Raw genomic sequence first — 19,270 nt, 5'->3', positions numbered from 1 at the left:
GGGAAGACTAAAGTCTCCTATATATACACTGATAAACCCCCTTTAACACTGTTACTGCAATTTCCTTCTCTTTGACGAGTTGCGTAAATGAAGTGTTCACTGCTTTAACTGCACCTGGCATTTAGAGTTGTAAAACTAAACTCACTCACATACTCATTTAAATTGAATTGCATTGGCGGAGCCAGGGGTGGGAGGTGTCAGGACAGGGGGTTCGAACACCCTTCACCCTACTTTGAAAATTCCTGTATCCGCCTATTGTATGACACCAACACCCACACTATCCAATCAACGTCATTCCCATAAATATATGGGGCACTGGGGATATATTCTTAATTTTGAATTTTCAGTAATATTGCAGTGACCAACGTGTGTCAAATATGCAAAACATCGGTAATGATTATGTTATAGACATCATTTTGGATTCAGAACTGGTCACTGTTGTGACTTGCTGTCTCCCTTCCGACTGCGTTGCGGGGCGGTGGGGTAGCCTAGTGGTTAAAGCGTTTGCTCGTCACGCCGATGGCCCGGGTTCGATTCCCCACATGGGTACAACTTGTGAAGCCCATTTCTGCTGTCCCCCGCCGTGATATTGCTGAAATATTGCTAAAAACGGCGTAAAACCATACCCAGCTCAGCAGCCTACTGCGTTGCGATACAGTCTTTCTATTGACCTGTTACTTAAATCTGTAATAATATATTTCTCTTACGCCTGTATATTATATTTTCTAATGTTTAGAAGATATGGAATGATATATAGATGTTTACGTTATAAAAAATATATATATAGCCATATTCGTTTATTCCTTGCGCAAACATTTAGCAATAATACAAGGGCAAGTAACTCTAATTGACAGGAAGTTGAAATCCATCATCAAGCGCGCACTTAATCTTCAAAGATGTCGTTGTTTTCCAATCCTACACAAGCATTCGGCACTAATCCCGCTACAACTGCTACCACGGGGTTTTCATTTGGTGGAGCGGTGACGACATCGGCGCCAGCATTTGGTGGTTTCGGCAGTACTGCTACAACAGCAGCACCCACGGGCTTTTCAGGTTTCGGGACAGGAACACAGGCAACCTTAGGGCAAACCACAGGGTTTTCCGGGGGCGCTGCACCGGCAACGACTACAGCAGCGACAGGTTTCAGTGGTTTCGGGACTAACCCCGGCACATCCACCACAGGTACCAATAATATCACGCTATCATACTGTAACTGACACCAGTCAAAAATTTCTGTCGTGGTAAGAACAGGTATTATCCTCGTGTTTCGGGTTTTCGGATGATCATGATGATAAGATCATTCGTTGTTTACTCGATTATTTACAGTCAGTAAAACGCCACACTCAGCAACATAAAAGAGTTCCTAAGGTACACCCCCGCCTATTTTATAAGGTACTTTTCTTTACTTGTATATCTTTGTATTTTTGGGCAAAATTAGGTTGGGAGTACGTAAGGAACTCTTGCCCAGCAATAGTTCAGCTATAGGACCGCAGTCTGTAAGTAATGGAGCCTGAAGCTGACAATCAAGTGATTGATATCATGAGCACCAATGTGGGATTATGATAAACATGCATGAACTAAGTCACTGTGCCTGACCTCCTCATCCTGGTGATCACTCTTACAAAAAACATGGACCCCTTAGTTGTCATAATTGTACTATTGAAGTCAACAATTTATATAACATTATTACAAATTACAATGACAATTGTTTGAATTCTTTTCTTTAAAATGGCCAGTTTGTATCACAAAATATCAAATTAGCATGGATACAGTGCCATATCTTCTTGTGTACAACGTGGCACTCAGATTATTGCTATTGACACACAAGAACAAACCTTAGTTAGTTACTAAGTTAGAGAATGGAGTGAGTGTCTTATGCCATCATGGAATGTGTAACCCAGTATTGATATTGTAAAATATCAGTAAGTGGCCAGCTTGCCATGAACATGGTCAGTTGGATGTGAGAGTGGTGAGCATTGGTTCGTAATCATTATCATGATAATGGTCATGTTGCTGATGTTGCTGATGTTTAACAAGCATATTGAAATACTATAGTACCAACAACAATCTATAACTACATAAGTCGGTGCTATGAACATTGACCAGTGTTCACAGATGTTCAACTCGTGAACTTTATATTTTTGTTCACTAGATTGGCCTTTTACATATTATAATTTTTTCCAGGTTTCTCAGGATTTGGGGGAACGGCGCCAACAACAACTACTGCCTCTGGTAAGGTTGGAAGTAATGCATTTCTAGATATGCTTAGGACCACAATAATTATGTTATGTGTTTAACACTGTAATCTGGTACTTGGTCCATAGAAATTATTGGCATTGCAGAGGGGCTTTTTGTTGTGTATAAATCATAAGGAATATTTCCTCAAATTCCATATAATTTTAAATGAATAATCAGTATCTTTTGGAAGAAAACAGTGTGATGCAAACTGATCATGATGATAAGTTTGATCGCCAGTAGTTGTTAGGAATACCTTACGTCATATTCCATCCAGGTTATCGGTGGCGTCCTTCTGACGCGTGTTATGTAAACTCACGTAATAAACCTGTCACGGGTCAAGAAAGCTTTGACTGTTTGTGCTTCTACCTGGCAGATGAATGTTTATGAGGACAAATTTGTTCTTGTAAATGTAGACTCTACTCTTCCATTGTCTAATATATTCTACATGCTATATCTATGTTATCATGGTAAATGGATTCTTACCTTCAACCAAATAATGATGTTTAATTCACACTTGTCTGGGTGTTTGGGTTACCATGCTTACCATAGAGATGTATCTTGCACAGAGGCCAATATTTGGTTCCAAGTCTTCAGCAAATTAGAGGTAAAAGTTATTTGGAAATAGTTCAGTAAACCGTGAATGCAACCAAGGCTGTTGACATATCAACGATCAGGGATTTACCTTGAGTCCTGTAAACCGTGAATGCAACCAAGGCTGTTGACATATCAACAATATTCATTTTTTTATCTCTATGTTATATTAAAACATTATTATACCTCTCTGTCCTACAAAAAGACAATCTTCTTGAAGATGTGAGGTTACAGTATTCATGGTATTGTAGAGTACAGGCTTATATGTCTGAGCCTTAATAAGTTATCTATTGGAAGACCTTGAACTTGGATTGGACCTCTTTATCCATACCTTTCACACAATAAAACAAAACCATGGTGATGGCAGTCACCTTGGTTTCAGGATTTATCATGAGTATTGACTTTGACAGGATTTACAGGATTCGGTGGATTTGGAACCACATCAGGCTTTGGTGCTGGAACAGGAACCACAACAGGCTTCGGTGCTGGAACAGGAACCACGACAGGCTTTGGAGCAGCTCCAGGAACAACAGGGACCTCCACAGGATTTGGGGGGTTTGGCACCACCGGATTTGGTGGTGCCACAACTGGACAAACTGGCTTTGGAGCAGGATTGTTTGCAGGTACAGCGTCAGATTTATTGCAAGTCTTTGAGGGGAGGGGGTGGAAGTAGGGAAGTGGTGTGTGTCAAAAAGGTTGGTGTCCATGTTAAACAGTGGCATGATATATCAATAGACTTGTACTTGTACCAGCTTTGGTCAGGACTAGGGGCGCTGGGGTAGCCTAGTGGCTAAAGCGTTTGCTCGTCACGTCGAAGACACAGGTTTGATTCCGCACATGGGTACCATGTGTTAAGCCCATTTCTGGTGTCCCCCGTCCTGCTATTACTGGAATATTGCTAAGAGCAGCGTAAAACTAAACTCACTCACTCACTAGTCAGGACTACAGCAAGCAGCACGACACACATACGTGCACATTCTTATATGTGCTGGTAGTATGCTAGTACCCAACGCTAATACCGTTTCATCGAACCATCCTTCCAGGAGGCCAGCAACCTCAGCAGCAGCAACTGCAACAACAACATGGTGCATCTGACCTCACCAACATGGCCATGGCGGTGTCTTTGCCGCAGATCTATGGTGATGAGAGAGACGCCATTATTGCTAAATGGAACCAGCTACAGGCCTGCTGGGGAACCGGGAAGGGATACTACAGTCAAAATGGCATGGTGGAGTTCAAGGCAGATAATCCCTTCTGTAGATTCAAGGTACAGTCCTAAGAATTCATCAGAAATGAATCCTTATCTTTTGGATGTGTTAAAATTGTATAGCGCTGGGTGGTTGATGGAATAATCAGTCAATCGATTGATCACACTGCGTTCATGACTCATAAAACTGCAATATAAACAGCATCTCTCAAAAGGAAGTATCCTTTGCGCAATGTTACGATTGTATCCCATTATTGCCCACATGAGTATTGTGATGGTTTACGATTACAATTGATTATTTATCGATTACTTCGCTCAGATTACTGATATGCTTATTGTGAGCAATAACCAGCACTGGAGATGATATATGCGTGATATGTGACTGGTATATATGCCTGGTGAGAAGTATACTTAGGCTCAGTATTATTCGTTACACTGCTATACTGAGTCTAAGAAACCCTAGTAGAAGGTCGCGTCAGCTAACCTTTGAGCCACCTATGACCGTCCAATCAAACGCGAGACGGTCGAATGGATTTAACCAATCAGACAACGACTACTTGTTAGGTTTCGGCGGGACTTACAAAACGGTTTTTGGATTTTCTCTTCCCTGGTCGCTGACACTGATCTATCAACAAACGAATATCCGCATAAAACACAGATATTTGACCTGCAGTATATACGCTTATGGGTTTCTAATGACATGGTTACTATATGCTTATATTTAAGATGACATCCTTGAATATTGACAAAAACGCTATTTTCAGCGACTGTTTATTCATTGCGTATGTATCACTCGGAATCGATCGTGCGGAAAATAGCATTCGGAATCGTTTGAGTTTTTTAGGTAAAGGTTCAAACGGTATGTGCGAATGTTTGGTAAGCTGTGTTCTCATTGGTCAGTCCAAAAGGTTAGCTGACACGACCTTCTACTAGGTTTTGTTAGACTCAGTATAGCAGTGTAACGAATAATACTTAACCTAAGTTTACTTAGACTGGGTGAGATAAATAGGGGAAAATCTTGTTTGTGTCACACATTGCGGAGATTGATACAAGTTTGAAACTTCACCATTTTAGACAAAATCCACTCAAATACCTTGCTATGTACTGCATGTGTTTGGTTTCCAAGGCGATAGGTTACCATGTGATACCAAGTGGGAGGAATGAGGATGGGTTGGTGGCGCTCATGTTGAAAAAGAAGCAGACGGAGGTGACAGCGGCTCAGCAAGGAATTGTTGACACTCTGCACAAGATGCTAGGCAGTAAACCCACTCTCTCCGTTTGTGTGGAGGGCATCAGACCACTCCCAGAGGACAGGTCAGGATATGTTTTGTTTACAAATCCTCCTTTCTTGTCTTTTTACTTAATTCAGTAATGAAAATACTTAATATGTTTATTATGTAGGTTATCATGGTAATCCTCTCCTATGTATAATTCTCCCCAACCGGTAATTATTTCTAATGTCTCTTTTGTCATGGTCTAAAAATACCTAGAAAAGTTTATGACATATGTTTAATTTGACCACCCACAAATGTGAAACATTCTTGTCAGCCCCCTGCTTTCAAGAAGAGACCTATGTTAACATGTCTTCACCAGTGCCAACTATAATCTATTTCCCTCTTAAATCTTTGCAGCAATACTGTACAGTCAGCCATAAACCGATATTGTAATCAGGGGTTCAAAAATCCCATCGCCCGGTGCCCAGGACAAGTCAGTTTTCATTTCGGGCAATCAAATAATGGTATCTTACTTGTCCGTGGGCTACTAGATAATTTCCACTTATGGTTTCAAACTGCAAATAAACTTGGATTTAATTTCATATCTGCTCAAAATGTAGCTATTAAATTTCGCAATGATAATAAAGTAGAGTTATCTTTCTTTGCTATGTATCACTTTTCAATAAATAGTCCAGTAAACATTAACATCAAATACCATGTTGATTGATTCTTTCATAATTACATCATCTTGATATTGTCATAAAATCAGGGCAAGTGGAAAATTAGTCAGGACAAGTTACTTTTTTAAAGTCACTTGCCCTGTGGCAAGTGGCTTTTTAAAACAATTTTGAACCCCTGGTAATGTAATAAATTTTTCCTTATCCTGACTCGTGCTTAATTGCTTGTCTTCTTCTTCTTGCGAAGTATAGTGGAACACTTGAATCCCCTTTTGAAGCTCCCTTTAAAAAAGTGGACGTAAAATCACTCACCCCAGTTGTCTCCCTTTCCCCCATCTTTTGGCGCGAAACGGGTCACATGATTGACCATGCTTGTTACTCTCTCCTTCTTCGCCCTAGTGGACGGTTGTGAGAGCCCCTGAGTCCGCTATACGGCATATATCCTTTGAATTTTTAGGCTTTTATACTAAATTAGACTGTATAAGGGCTTTATCAAGGATTTACCAACAATATGGTTTGAAATTTATTCTAAATTTGTCCGTTTTTCACGTTGTTGACAACATGTCTCAACTTCTTTACATTTCATGAAGACTTGCATTTCTTGCAGGTTTAGATTGTTGACTGCTGATCCGCATTTACTATGTCCTAACTGCACTTCTATATGTTCTTCCAGCCTCCGCTGTAATCTTTGTCAGCATTTATCTCAAATTGAATTATTTATATTCTGTTCATAGACGTGCCAAGGACAAATTGAGACGGCAATTACAAGTCATGTCTCAACAGGGTGAATGCGTTAATAACCGTGGGTTGTTGTCTGTCGAGGTACATCATTCCAGTGTGCTGCCGGTGACGCTCTTGCAGAGCAGAGAAATGAGGGTTCCGCCTTAGGAAAGATCATCTTCGCCTCCAACAATCCTCGCCGCAGTCCAAGAAGACCAGGACGCCCTGCCTGCTGTGAAGACTAAGCTGTCTTCAGATAAGTCTACAGTCAAGTCGCCAGTAGGCAGTGAAGAAGTCGAGGTCCTTCGCCGCAGATATCAACCCATCGGACGGGCAGACGCTTTACGCGATGAACCACCGATCCTCATCCCTGAAGTACGGGCGCAGAAAGGAGACGAGGTCTTCTTCTACACTGACGCCTGCAACTATATCAACGCAGAGTCAGACGGCCTATCTGCGCTGACTGCAACTACCAGAGAGGACAGGGAAGTCCTTAGATGACACTCAGCACTGTCAGATGCGGCCATCTGTACAACAACAGCAGTTATCAGCGCAGACCTTCAACCCGGCATCTTTATGCAGCAGTTTACCCAGCAGATGATGGACCTGATGGAACGTAGGTTCGCTCAGGAGAAGACTGCAGAGAAGCAGAGTCTGCAAGGAGGACTAACATCGCCTCTACACCTCAGCTGGATGAAGGACGCACTCCGCGGAAGAAAACGCTCGTGAAGGGAATGCCCAGGATGACAGCAACCGCTGCGTGATTTAATCCCCGCTGAAGGCATTCGCGAGAAGGACCACTGGTGAAGACACTCATGGAAACAAACAACCGACAACACACCGCGGCATTCGCTAAGGAAGCAACAATTATGAAGGAACTCCTGCTACAGACGAGGAGCATTCGAGAAGGCATCGCAGATCATCTTCATCATCGGACTCAGACAATCACCAGAGGTCTACGCGTACACCACGCAGAAGAGATTATATGCCTTCACGAAGGCATACATCTCACAATCACCTTCGCGCAGGTCTTCAGAAAGATCTTCATGGATCACATTGCACATACAGGTCTCCTCATAGATCACCAAATGCATCTTCAGGAAGGCATTTACGAATGCCTTCACACAGACCTCTTCATAGATCTCCATTCAGAGATTAGGACCAACAACAACGATCTTCAGAACAAGATGCATCTAGAGCTGAAAATAATGGTGGAATTATTTTCTCCGATACAGAGATTAAATCCTGGATGGCTAATGGATTGGAGCTTGCGTCACCACCTAAGGAGGATAATGAAGCATTCACGTACATAATGTCTAACGACGATTTTGACACGTTCACCCTTCCATCCATCAATCCTGTCTTGGATGTACCAGACAACTCAGTACAGCCTTCAAGAAGGCAACGAAGTACCAGAGTCAAAGTATACCACTTTTCAACGCTAAGAAGTTCTCTTCACCATATGGAACCCTTCACGAAGGCCCCAGAGATAGACGAGAACTACAAAATCATCAACCACTTCCATTGCAGGGAGCTGGCTCTTGTGAGGAAGGGGATAGCTTAACAGTTATCACTGGCCTGGCACTGCACAGTCCTCAGCGTGATATCGTTTTTTCCGATCATCGTAGTGAAGTATCAACTCTACAATAACTTTTGTGTATTCAACACAATCGGTTATGTTAAGGCGCTTCATTGAGACTGATGACTACAGTCTACAAGTATCAACATTAAGCAAGTATGGAACTTCAGCTGATCATCTGTATAAAATGGAGACTGCATTATCTTCAGTAAAGAAGAGAAAAGTCACAACAGCCAGGGAATCAGTCTACCTACATCGGTATTACGCGGCGAAATCTTTCGCACGTTTTCCACTCAGCCTGCTATACACGTGTTCACTCATGTATTCCGGGAAGTTACGGACAAGGCGTCGAAAAGTGTTGATGAGAAGAAATCAACGACTGCACCAGATTTTACAAGGATCTTTTTCCTGCAACACCGCTGACGTCACATCGCGGGAATCTGAGATGAATCAAATGCTGCAATCTGATTGGTCCATGAGAGACAACGCCTGTGCAGAAGTCAGGCACAGCTCACGGTCAGGAAGTTATCTACAATCGTAAACAACTTTTCAACGTGGGAGGAAGGCTCCATTTACAGTCCAGTTAGCAGGGTACAGCGTGATTTGACCGCCTTCACGGGTCATAAGGACCTTCCCCATCAGCAGTTTGAAGATTGGTAATCTGACGAATTGCAGAAACATACGTTTGATGATTTCTGCTCGAGGCAGCCAGTCTACTATAATTAGACTTCACAGCGATGGCAATTCCATTACATCTAGAGACGACGAATTATGCATCATCACTGCACTTGTGGCGATTCTGATGACAAGTCCTTTTGACATATTATCGGAAGATTGAAGAAATAAACTTCAAGTCATGATGCCAGAACCGGACATTTTGCTTCGCTGCCATTACGGACAAGGGTACCTACAACGTAGGATATGAGCAGATTTTTGGGAAGATGTTCATCTCACTGCAGAATCGCTTTGTCGTCTCAAAGGATAGTTGGGTCAGATACAAGCCATGGTATCTCAAGCACTACTCTCTCCGCTACTACTCACGGTTGGCAGAGCCTACTCAGTTTTTCTCATGTCAGCACAAGACATGACTCGCAGAGGAGGTCTACAATTGCACCCACTACAAGTGTTTGTGAACGCTTCATCTCAACCGCCTGGTCTCCTTAGGACTACCGGACGGATTGAAACCATATCTTCTATGGTGGACTAGGAAGTCGAATATTTGTGGAGGAACCTACTTATCAGAGCTGGAGTGCAACACTCATCTCTACGTTGATGCATCACTTCAAGGCAGGGAAGTTCACCTCGACAACGAAGTGACAGCAGGGAAATGGTCGAATCAGGAGCAGAGTCTGCACATCAACATGCTCAAGATGGAAGCAGTAATAAACGCCTTACTACACTGGTCCAGCATACTAAGAAACGCACAACTGATGATCCATACGGACAACTCCACAGTGGCGTTCTACATCAACAAACAAGGGTCAACAAGATCAAAAGAATATGTTAGACCTCAGCTTTCATCTATTCAGCATAGTAGACAACCTGAACATCGACATAAAAGCATCACACATTCCCCGGCCAGAAATGTGCTAGCAGACGCCCTATCCCGTCCAATGAATCCATCACCGACGGAGTGGATGTTATATCCAGAGGCGTTCAGAGACATCATTCAGACAGTAGGAGCCCCACTGGTAGACTTGTTTGCAACCAAGTTCAACAAACAACTACCAACATTCGTCTCTTCGTTTCCAGATCCACAAGCATGGGCAACAGATGCTCTAAGCATATCTTGGGAAGGACTAAACGCTTACGCGTTCCCTCCACCAGCACTAATACCGAAGGTATTACAGAAAATCAAAATGACGAACAAGTTACAACTGATTTTGGTCGCGCCTTACTGGCCAGCGAGAGAGTGGTTCCCCAACCTCATACAAGAAATAGGAAATCCAAATCTACTGATTCATCCACACACCAAGCAAGCACACAGAAACCCAACTATGTTTCAACTACACGCATGGAGCCGCATCACACTTGCTTGCTTGAGGAAAAGAGGATATTCCACCAGAGCGGCCAAAGCAGTAACTTTAGCCTTACGTGAGATCAACCCGCAACTTGTATGATGACAAGTGGCAAAGTTTTGAGAAATACGCCGAATAAAGGCTTCACTGCAATGGAAGCAACACATCCTCAAGTGGCGCGGAATATCTTTGTCATCTTAGACAGACAAAACGATTGAAGGGATCTACACTCTCTACATACCTAGCAGCCTTGAGCTCAGTTATCACGATGAAAACGGGTATAACTGACCAAAGTACCAGAGATACTGGCACTACTACGATCATTCAATTTGGAAGACCAACAAAGACAATTCAAGGCTCGGCTAGATCTCAATGTGGTTCTACAACATCTTACCAGTGAAGATTACGAACCACTAGAAAGGACATCATATGAGAATTTAACTCATAAAACACTGTTCCTCGTAGCCTTAGCTACAGCGGCAAGGATGACAGAAATTCATGCTCTAGACTTCGAACGAACAAGATTTGACACGCATCGTGACACAGTGCATCTGGGACTAAGATGGGATTTTATAGCAAAGAATCAACTGCCCGGTCAACCAGACAGGCAATTCCATATCCCAGTACTTTCGTTGATATTAGGACCACAGGATACGCAAGATCGATCCTTATGTCCAGTCAGAGCATTGAAAATATATCTACAGAGATCTAAATTGAGGGAGACGAAAATTCATGCCTTTTCATCCTTTATCTACGGAGACCCCTACAGAAGTCTCATACGCATAACTATATCAATATGGATGAGAGCCGTCATATTGCAAGCCTATAAAGCAGCAGGACTTGATCCTCCACGAGCCTCCAATCCTCATGAAGTCAGAGCACTGGCATCCACACTAGCTCTGCACGGAAACTGCTCCATATCAGCAATAATGGAGGGCTGCTTTTGGAGATCGGAGACGGTATTTGCCAACCACTACCTCAGAGACATGGCTACAGAGGATGTCTCCGGCATACACCAGTTTGGGCCTCTTGTTGTAGCACAACAATTGACGGTACCTCAAAGACGCTGAGATTATCTCACCCCTTTGTCACGTGACTTGCAAAAGCCAACACTCAGAAGAGTACGGTTTTAAAGTCCATGTGCACATCGAGGACAGACTAGCATGAGTGATGGACCCTGTACTTGTAAGGAGTTACTTGTACACGAAGTAGGGCCACTTCTCAAATGATGCAAGCATCAAGAGATGGAGTTGTATAAATCCACACAGAATGTCAGGAGAAGATTTCCAGGATAAATCTGACAAGTTGTGGTCCCCCACACTCATCAAAGGAAGCTGGAAGAAAGGACAAATGCCATTAGAAGTTCCCAAGGGGGTATAAGGACGTAAATCAGCAGAGAATCCAGAGTGGCTTGACCCACCACCGTTTCCGTCGGATTCTACAAGCAATTAAGCATGAGTCAGGATAAGGTAAAATATGTAATTTTCTGACTAAAATTGATATTTTATACTTATCCTGACTCATGAGGTTAGCCCTCCAACCTCTCCTCATGGCACTCTGGATTTCCCTGCAAATCCAAGTGTCGGGCTCGAACTAACGGAGAGAGTAACAAGCATGGTCAATCACGTGACCCGTTTTGCTCCAAAAGAGGGGCACAAAGGAGACAACTGGGGTGAGTGATTTTACGTCCACTTTTTTGAGGGAGCTTCAAAAGGGGATTCAAGTGTTCCACTATAATTCGCAAGAAGAAGAAGACAAGCAATAAAGCATGAGTCAGGATAAGTATAAAATATCAATTTTAGTCAGAAAATTACACTTTCCTGTTTATCATGTATATGGTTAATTATCATTCAAGCCTGGACAGTGACAACCACCTGTTCATACCATCTTTAAATGTTCCCTTGCAGGACAGAGTTGGTGATCTATGTACTGGAACGTCCACCCACAGGACCTGCTAGACGGGTGGGAGCATCTGACCTGTTCACATTTATGACCCTGCCAGGGTCCAAGAACACACTGGTCACCCAGCTGACCGTTGAGAACATTGTGCCGAAGATGGGCTGGTCCAGTGAACAGCTGAAGGAGTATCTAGATAAACCTCCAGCTGGTAGGTGGACTCTATTGGTACATTGGTTTGGGGGATGTAGACTATGTGGAGATTTTGCTTCGAGAAGTAGGGCACTTCCTCTCTGATTTCAGCCATCATGTGATGTTATGGACAGTATGTACTACCCACGATACAACACTTCCTATTTACGCATGGTTGGTTTATAAAGCTAAAGGCATGGTTATATTGTCTGTGTCTAGTAATGTTTATCTTGGTGGTCTTTAGCCATTGATTAGGGGACTGACCAGTCCAAGACACAGCAGTTTGCTATGCAGAGTTGTGTCCCTTTGGCTCACCAGGAACTTATTTGCTCAAATCCCAGTTCATCATGATTATACTTCACCATAACCATAGTTGTAGGTTTTACCAGAAATGTCTGAGACATGCATCACTTTCCTTTAACCTCCAACATCATGCCCGTGAAGATCTAGGTTAGAACTGGTCTTCATTAACCCATACTTGTCATAAGAGGCAACTAACAGGATTGGGTGGACAGTCTCACTGACTTGTTTGAGATGTGACATGTGTCATTGTATCCCAGTTGCGTAGATCAATGATCGTGTTGTTGATCACTGGATTGTCTGGTCCAGACTTTATTATTTACAAACTGCCGCCATATAGCTAGAATATTGCTGAGTGCGGCGTTAAACAACGAACCAACCAGTCCTCCCACATCAAGTTGACTTGCCATGTGACTGGAACTCTGTTCTAACTCAATCACCTGCCTCCTGCAGGTATTGACCCAGTACTGTGGCAGCAGGCCAAGCTGGACAACCCAGATCCAACCAGACTCATCCCCGTCCCCATGATCGGCTTCAAGGAGGTCCAGCGGCGACTACAACACCAGCAGGAGCAGACACGACTACATCAACAACGTCTCGATGTGAGTACAGCTGTGTCATGTGTATAATGAACAATCTCATTAATGTCAGGTCTTGGTGGTTGTTAACGTTACACAAAAATCAGAGAACATCCTTTTAGAGGTTAGGTCCAAATATCCTTTCTTCCCACGAATCAAAATGTCTTTTACAAGACTGCAAAAATGAAAGTCAGAAATGTTATCTAATCAGGCAACCTTGAAAACTCTGGTCATTCTGAACAATGGTTATAGGCTGTACGACTGATATACGTCTTTTGTCTCCCACTTCAATGTGATATAAAAGTTTGAAACTGAAGAGAAATTCCATAGCTAGAGGGAAGCTGTGCCTTACAATCTTGGCCACCTAGAATTTAGTCGGTTTTCACATTTTGAGTCAAGAACATTATGAAACTAATTTCAAAGTGAAGTCTGTAATGGAAATCATCAGTTTGAAATAAATGAAACTAGAACTGCAAGACTTGAAAAATCTGCTTTCTGATTTAGCACTTTATTGGTCACCAAAGTGCACGAAATATCGTTCTGGCATTACCTTCATAGGATGTTCTGCAATATTATCAAATGGTAGCAATGATCTGATTTTAATTAAACTGTTTTTAGGATTGCATGTCCTCCTTTATGTCCATTAATCAGATAATGAAGTGGAAAATTAGAGTTAACAAATGGGCCAACAGACATATACCATATATTTTTCTGAGAAGCTATATCCTATGGATAGAAGACGAACAGTGTGTTTACTATTCTGTTGCTTCAGGTGATGTCTGGTGATTTGACAGACCTTCAGAACAAACACAGCAACATGCTGGCTCGGCAGGAGGAGTACAAGAGGAAACACCTGGAGCTGGGGCACCGACTGTTACAGGTGGGCTGGTTACAGTGGTTGTTACAGGTTTCTTTGTGTCATGGCAGGTGATTGTTACAGGTATCAGTGTGTCGTGACAAGTGATTGTTACAGGTATCAGTGTGTCGTGACAAGTGATTGTTACAGGTATCAGTGTGTCGTGACAAGTGATTGTTACAGGTATCAGTGTGTCGTGACAAGTGATTGTTACAGGTATCTGTGTGTCATGGCAGGTGATTGTTACAGGTATCAGTGTGTCATGACAGGTGATTGTTACAGGTTTCTTTGTGTCGTGACAAGTGATTGTTACAGGTATCAGTGTGTCGTGACAAGTGATTGTTACAGGGTTTTTTTGTGTCATGGCAGGTGATTGTTACAGGTATCAGTGTGTCGTGACAAGTGATTGTTACAGGTATCAGTGTGTCGTGACAAGTGATTGTTACAGGTATCAGTGTGTCATGGCAGGTGATTGTTACAGGTATCAGTGTGTCGTGACAGGTGATTGTTACAGGTTTCTTTGTGTTGTGGCAGGTGATTGTTACAGGTATCAGTGTGTCGTGACATGTGATTCTTACAGGTATCAGTGTGTCATGACAAGTGATTGTTACAGGTACAAGTGATTGTTACAGGTTTCAGTGTCATTGCAGGTGATTGTTACAGGTTTCTTTGTGTCGTGACAAGTGATTGTTACAGGTTTCTTTGTGTCATAACAGGTGATAGTTACAGGTTTCTTTGTGTCGTAACAGGTGATTGTTACAGGTATCAGTGTGTCGTGACTAGTGATTGTTACAGGTATCAGTGTGTCGTGACAAGTGATTGTTACAGGTTTTTGTGTCATGGCAGGTGATTGTTTCAGGTATCAGCGTGTCGTGACAAGTGATTGTTACAGGTATCAACGTGTCGTGAAAAGTGATTGTTACAGTTTTCTTTGTGTCATGGCAGGTGATTGTTACAGGTATCAGTGTGTCGTGGCAGGTGATTGTTACAGGTTTCTTTGTGTCATGGCAGGTGATTGTTACAGGTATCAGTGTGTTGTGACAGGTGATTGTTACAGGTTTCTTTGTGTCATGGCAGGTGATTGTTACAGGTTTCTTTGTTGTCATGGCAGGTGATTGTTACAGGTTTCTTTTTGTCGTGACAGGTGATTGTTACAGGTATCATTGTGTCATGACAAGTGATTGTTACAGGTATCATTGTGTCATGGCAGGTGATTGTTACAGGTATCAGTGTGTCGTGACAGGTGATTGTTACAGGTATCAGTGTGTCGTGACAGGTGATTGTTACAGGTTTCATTGTGTCATGGCAGGTGATTGTAAAGCAGGAGATCTACCGGAAGATGGGGTATGCCATCCAGGCTGAAGAAGAGCATCTCAAGGTACAGCTGGAGGTCCTGCAGACTGAGCTCAACCACCCCACACAGTTTAAGGTCAGTATACATTTGGAGTATCCTGGTATCTGTTACAATCTCAATCACTGGATTGTCTGGTAAAAGCTAAATTGGTTACAGCCCACTATCATACAGCAGGAATATCAGTGAGTTTGAAACGACAATCCTACAAACAAGCTATTTAGGTCTATGTTTATTGACAGTCCAGAGTTTTAGGTCATTACTCATCTCATGATGGTGAAGGCCAGAACACAGTCCATCACAGACATCTGGGCTTGCATCACATATGAACAAAATATGCTTCAATTGCAATATTAGTTAAAGTGAGTCCTCAAATACATTCATTTCCAGGGGAGGTGGGGTAGCTTTGTGGTGAAAGCGTTCACTCATCACGCCAAAGACCAGGGTTTGATTCCCCACGTGGGTACAATGTGTGAAGCCCATTTCTGGTGTCCCTGCTGTTGTGTTGCTGGAATGTTGCTAAAAGCAGCGTAAAACAACACTAACTTACTCACTCATTTCCACAAGAGTTTGAGTGGCGTTGGTGGTCCAGTTCTTGAAGGCAGCAATCAGCTGTGCAGAGTTGTGTCCCTTGGGGGTGCCAGAATTCATGATGGTTGATTTGAAGACCAGGTTCCCACATCATACCAGTACTCCAGGGTGTGATCCAAGTGGTAAATGTGTAAAGCCTGCATCACTAAAGTTGAACTTTGGGCTGTCATCCCTTAGCATGCTGAATAAACTGACATGTGTTGTTATGAATGAGTGTCTTTACCACAGCTCAGTGAAGAGATTGACAGTAATGTTCATCTCATTATCCATTATGTCCAGGGTCGACTCAATGAACTGATGTCACAAATCCGGATGCAGAATCACGTGTCATCTCAGCGACAGGAAGCATCCTTTCAGATGGACACAGAACTACAGTCAGAGATCAAGCAGGTACTGCTCGTCAAGAACTGTTTACTGTGTGTGGTTTTTTTTAAGGAGTTAGGCGGAATTTGTTTTAATTGAAACTCTGTGATGTTGGAGAACTGTTGTAAAGCTAGGGAGTGTTTGGTACCTACATTCATGTCTGGTTTTTGTTTTGTGAAAATTATGCACCGCTAAAAAGTTAGGTTATGGTGGGTTGGGTGATTGGAACCACATTTGGTTAGACGTGTCAACAAAATATCAACATGGTCAGCCGTTAATGCATTGCCTATATAGTGACGGATGTAAAGCCAAGTAGTAGGATCCTTAGTTTTAAGCTGTCTGTGAAATACTGGTACATATGTCAGTATTCTGAAACAGGGCTCCAGATAATTTTTCAACATCAGGAGTACGTACTCCTTATGTTTTCAATATATGAGTACTGGAAAACAATAAGAGTACATTTAGAGTACTGAATTGAATTTAATGGTGTATCATTAAACTTGTGCTTCGTTTCATATATGCATGACAGCATTGCTACTCTGGTGTAAACGGTCAATAAACAATTAAACAATACTTTTTCAGATAAATATGTCTATAAATGTTTCTAAGACCGTACACAATTGCTGTGGTGCGTATCTGCTACATTTTCTAAATTATTTCCTACCGTATTGTGTATATTTTTTATCCGTACATATGCCGATACGCCCCTTATCTGTGGCCCTGCTGAAACAGTAGAAGTATCCTTAGTTTTAAGCTGTCTGTGAAATACTGGTACATATTTCAATATTCTGAAACAGTAGAAGGATCCTTAGTTTTAAGCTGTCTGTGAAATACTGGTACATATTTCAATATTCTAAATCATTGCTTTATGTTCTGCTTGTCCCAGCTGTTGAAGCAACAACAAGATGGCCTCAATCATCTGATCCAAATCTTGAAAGATGATGCCTCAGACCTTCACCTTATAGAGTCATCCCTCGCAGATACCATACAGACACGGAGGTGATGACACATCTCAGTAGGATGGAAACATTGTTGCTGTAGGAGTCTCTGCAGATGCTGCACAGTTTGACTCACAGATGGGACAAAAAGCTTCTGACATCGTCCTTGTCATATCCTTCGTGACTCCGGTGCTGTACCATGTCCTTGAGAAGAGTCTTTGTTTGGTCTGCAACGTAACAATTCATGACACAACAGGGTTAATGCACACTGATCTCTGATGTGAAGTGAAATGATCAGCATTATGTCTCATGTATATTGGGGTGTGGTAAAATGGCGGTCAGGTAGCCTAATGGTTTAAGTGTCCGCTCGTCACGGTGAAGACCCGGGTTCGATTCACCACATGGGTACAATGTGTGAAGCCTGTTTCTGGTGTCCCCGCCATAATATTGCTGGAATATTGCTAAAAGCGGCGTACAACCTCACGCACTCACTGCATCATAATGATTTCCTCCTGCATCAAGACATGTCATGGTATCAGTGAAATACTGTTCAGGTGAGGTAACCAAATCATCGTGCTGTATGAACCATTGTCAACACATGGAACAGCTTTCTTGTTTTCCTGTAAACATAACATAATTCCAGGACAACTGGTACTGAAGGCTTTGTAACACGAGTCAACCAAACTTTACGAGATAGTTTGTGGAGTACCACTGTCTGGAGTCATTGATACTTAGTGGCAAGAATGTTGACAAAATACAGCTTGAATAAAATCTGAAGTAAGGGGGTAGCCTAGCTGCCATACCACTGGCTTGTCACATTGGAAACCATGGCTCACTGACACAGTGTGTGAAGTGTATTCTTGTTGAACCCACAGCTTTGATATTAATGGAATGTGTATGAGAGCCAACTCATTCACATGCGAAATAATTCAGTCTTATGATAACCTGCATGGTTCGTGGACCAAGAAGAAATCTTTCTCCAGACAACAATATCATACCGGCAGGAATTTATTTCAGAGACGGATTGTTGGTGCACATTATGGTTATATGGTTATTGAAAAGTCTTGCAGATCAGGGGGCGGTGGGGTAGCCTAATGGTTAAAGCGTTTGCTCATCACGCCGAAGACCTGGGTTCAAATCCCCACATGGGTACAATGTGTGAAGCCCCATTTCTGGTGTCCTCCGCCCTGGTGTTGCTGGAATATTGCTAAAAGTGGCGTAAAACCAAACTCAGTCAGTCTTGAAGATCAGGACATAGATTTTAGTAGCTCTCTCAGTGTTAAGATGGTCGTAAGTGTCATACATTAACATTAACTTACGACTATCTTAGCGCTAAGAGAGCTTCAAATGTCTAGGGCTAGATCATTTGCTGCCTGTCTCCATGGTCAAGTAACACTTGGTGTTATTGTTCCTGTTTCCTGTTTTGGAATCAAAATGTCAGTAAATATGTACATATATAAACTGTAAGCTGTAAATAAAGTCATCCTTTGTAAATTTGTTTAGCTTCATTACATATATAATGGGTTGTTATCATGGTCTGTAAGCAGAAGGGAATGTGTTTCAGTACCGCTCTCCTATAGAGATTCAGGTTAGAATTGTCTTTAGCAACCCATGCTTGTGGTAACAGGTGACTGAAGGGTGGATCTAGGTCAGGCTTGCTGACTATGTTGATGCATGTCATGACATCCCAATTCTGTAGACTGATGTCCATAATGTCTTTCACTTGATTGTCTGGTCCAAACTTCATTATTCACATGTGGTCAAATGGTTGAATATTGCTGAGTGGGGTTAAACTACAAGCAGAACCTGCCCCAAATGGACGAAAGTCACATTGTATACAGGGATGACATAGATTCATAGTGTATACACTTGTTGTTTGTTTAATGCTGCACTCAGTAATATTCCAGCAATGTGGTGGCTGTCTGTAAATAATCTGGACCAGAGAATGCAGTGACTGAAAT

General features: G+C 42.4%; 1 protein-coding gene across 3 annotated transcripts; it reads left to right on the top strand.

The window, feature by feature from the left end:
- The first annotated feature begins 858 nt into the window (after positions 1–858).
- On the top strand, positions 859–18,379 carry LOC124270356 (nucleoporin p54-like). Of its 3 annotated transcripts, XR_006896807.1 has the most exons (12): positions 859–1,182; positions 2,185–2,232; positions 3,240–3,452; positions 3,873–4,096; positions 5,163–5,350; positions 12,152–12,351; positions 13,086–13,234; positions 13,983–14,090; positions 15,376–15,495; positions 16,288–16,398; positions 17,258–17,426; positions 17,460–18,379. XR_006896807.1 is itself a non-coding variant. In XM_046705509.1 (11 exons), the coding sequence occupies exons 1-11, from the start codon at positions 897–899 to the stop codon at positions 17,372–17,374; spliced, it is 1,755 nt and encodes a 584-aa protein (XP_046561465.1). In that variant the 5' UTR covers positions 859–896; the 3' UTR covers positions 17,375–18,379. The 3 variants fall into 3 exon arrangements, 2 of the variants coding, with proteins under 2 accessions (XP_046561465.1, XP_046561387.1); XM_046705509.1 differs by having other exon boundaries at positions 3,249–3,452; positions 17,258–18,379; XM_046705431.1 differs by having other exon boundaries at positions 17,258–18,379.
- Positions 18,380–19,270: the final 891 nt, after the last annotated feature.

Source organism: Haliotis rubra, unplaced genomic scaffold (genome assembly GCF_003918875.1).
Source record: "Haliotis rubra isolate DU_JTF1 unplaced genomic scaffold, ASM391887v1 Scf1, whole genome shotgun sequence".
Taxonomy (NCBI): Eukaryota; Metazoa; Mollusca; class Gastropoda; order Lepetellida; family Haliotidae; genus Haliotis; species Haliotis rubra.
This window is presented reverse-complemented; position numbering and strand designations above follow the sequence as displayed.

Coding starts and splice junctions, on each gene's coding strand:
- LOC124270356 (XM_046705431.1), top strand. CDS start 897: ATGTCGTTGTTTTCCAATCCTACACAAGCATTCGGCACTAATCCCGCT. Junction 1,183..2,184: donor CCCCGGCACATCCACCACAG/GTACCAATAATA, acceptor AATTTTTTCCAG/GTTTCTCAGGATTTGGGGGA. Junction 16,399..17,257: donor TACAGTCAGAGATCAAGCAG/GTACTGCTCGTC, acceptor TGCTTGTCCCAG/CTGTTGAAGCAACAACAAGA.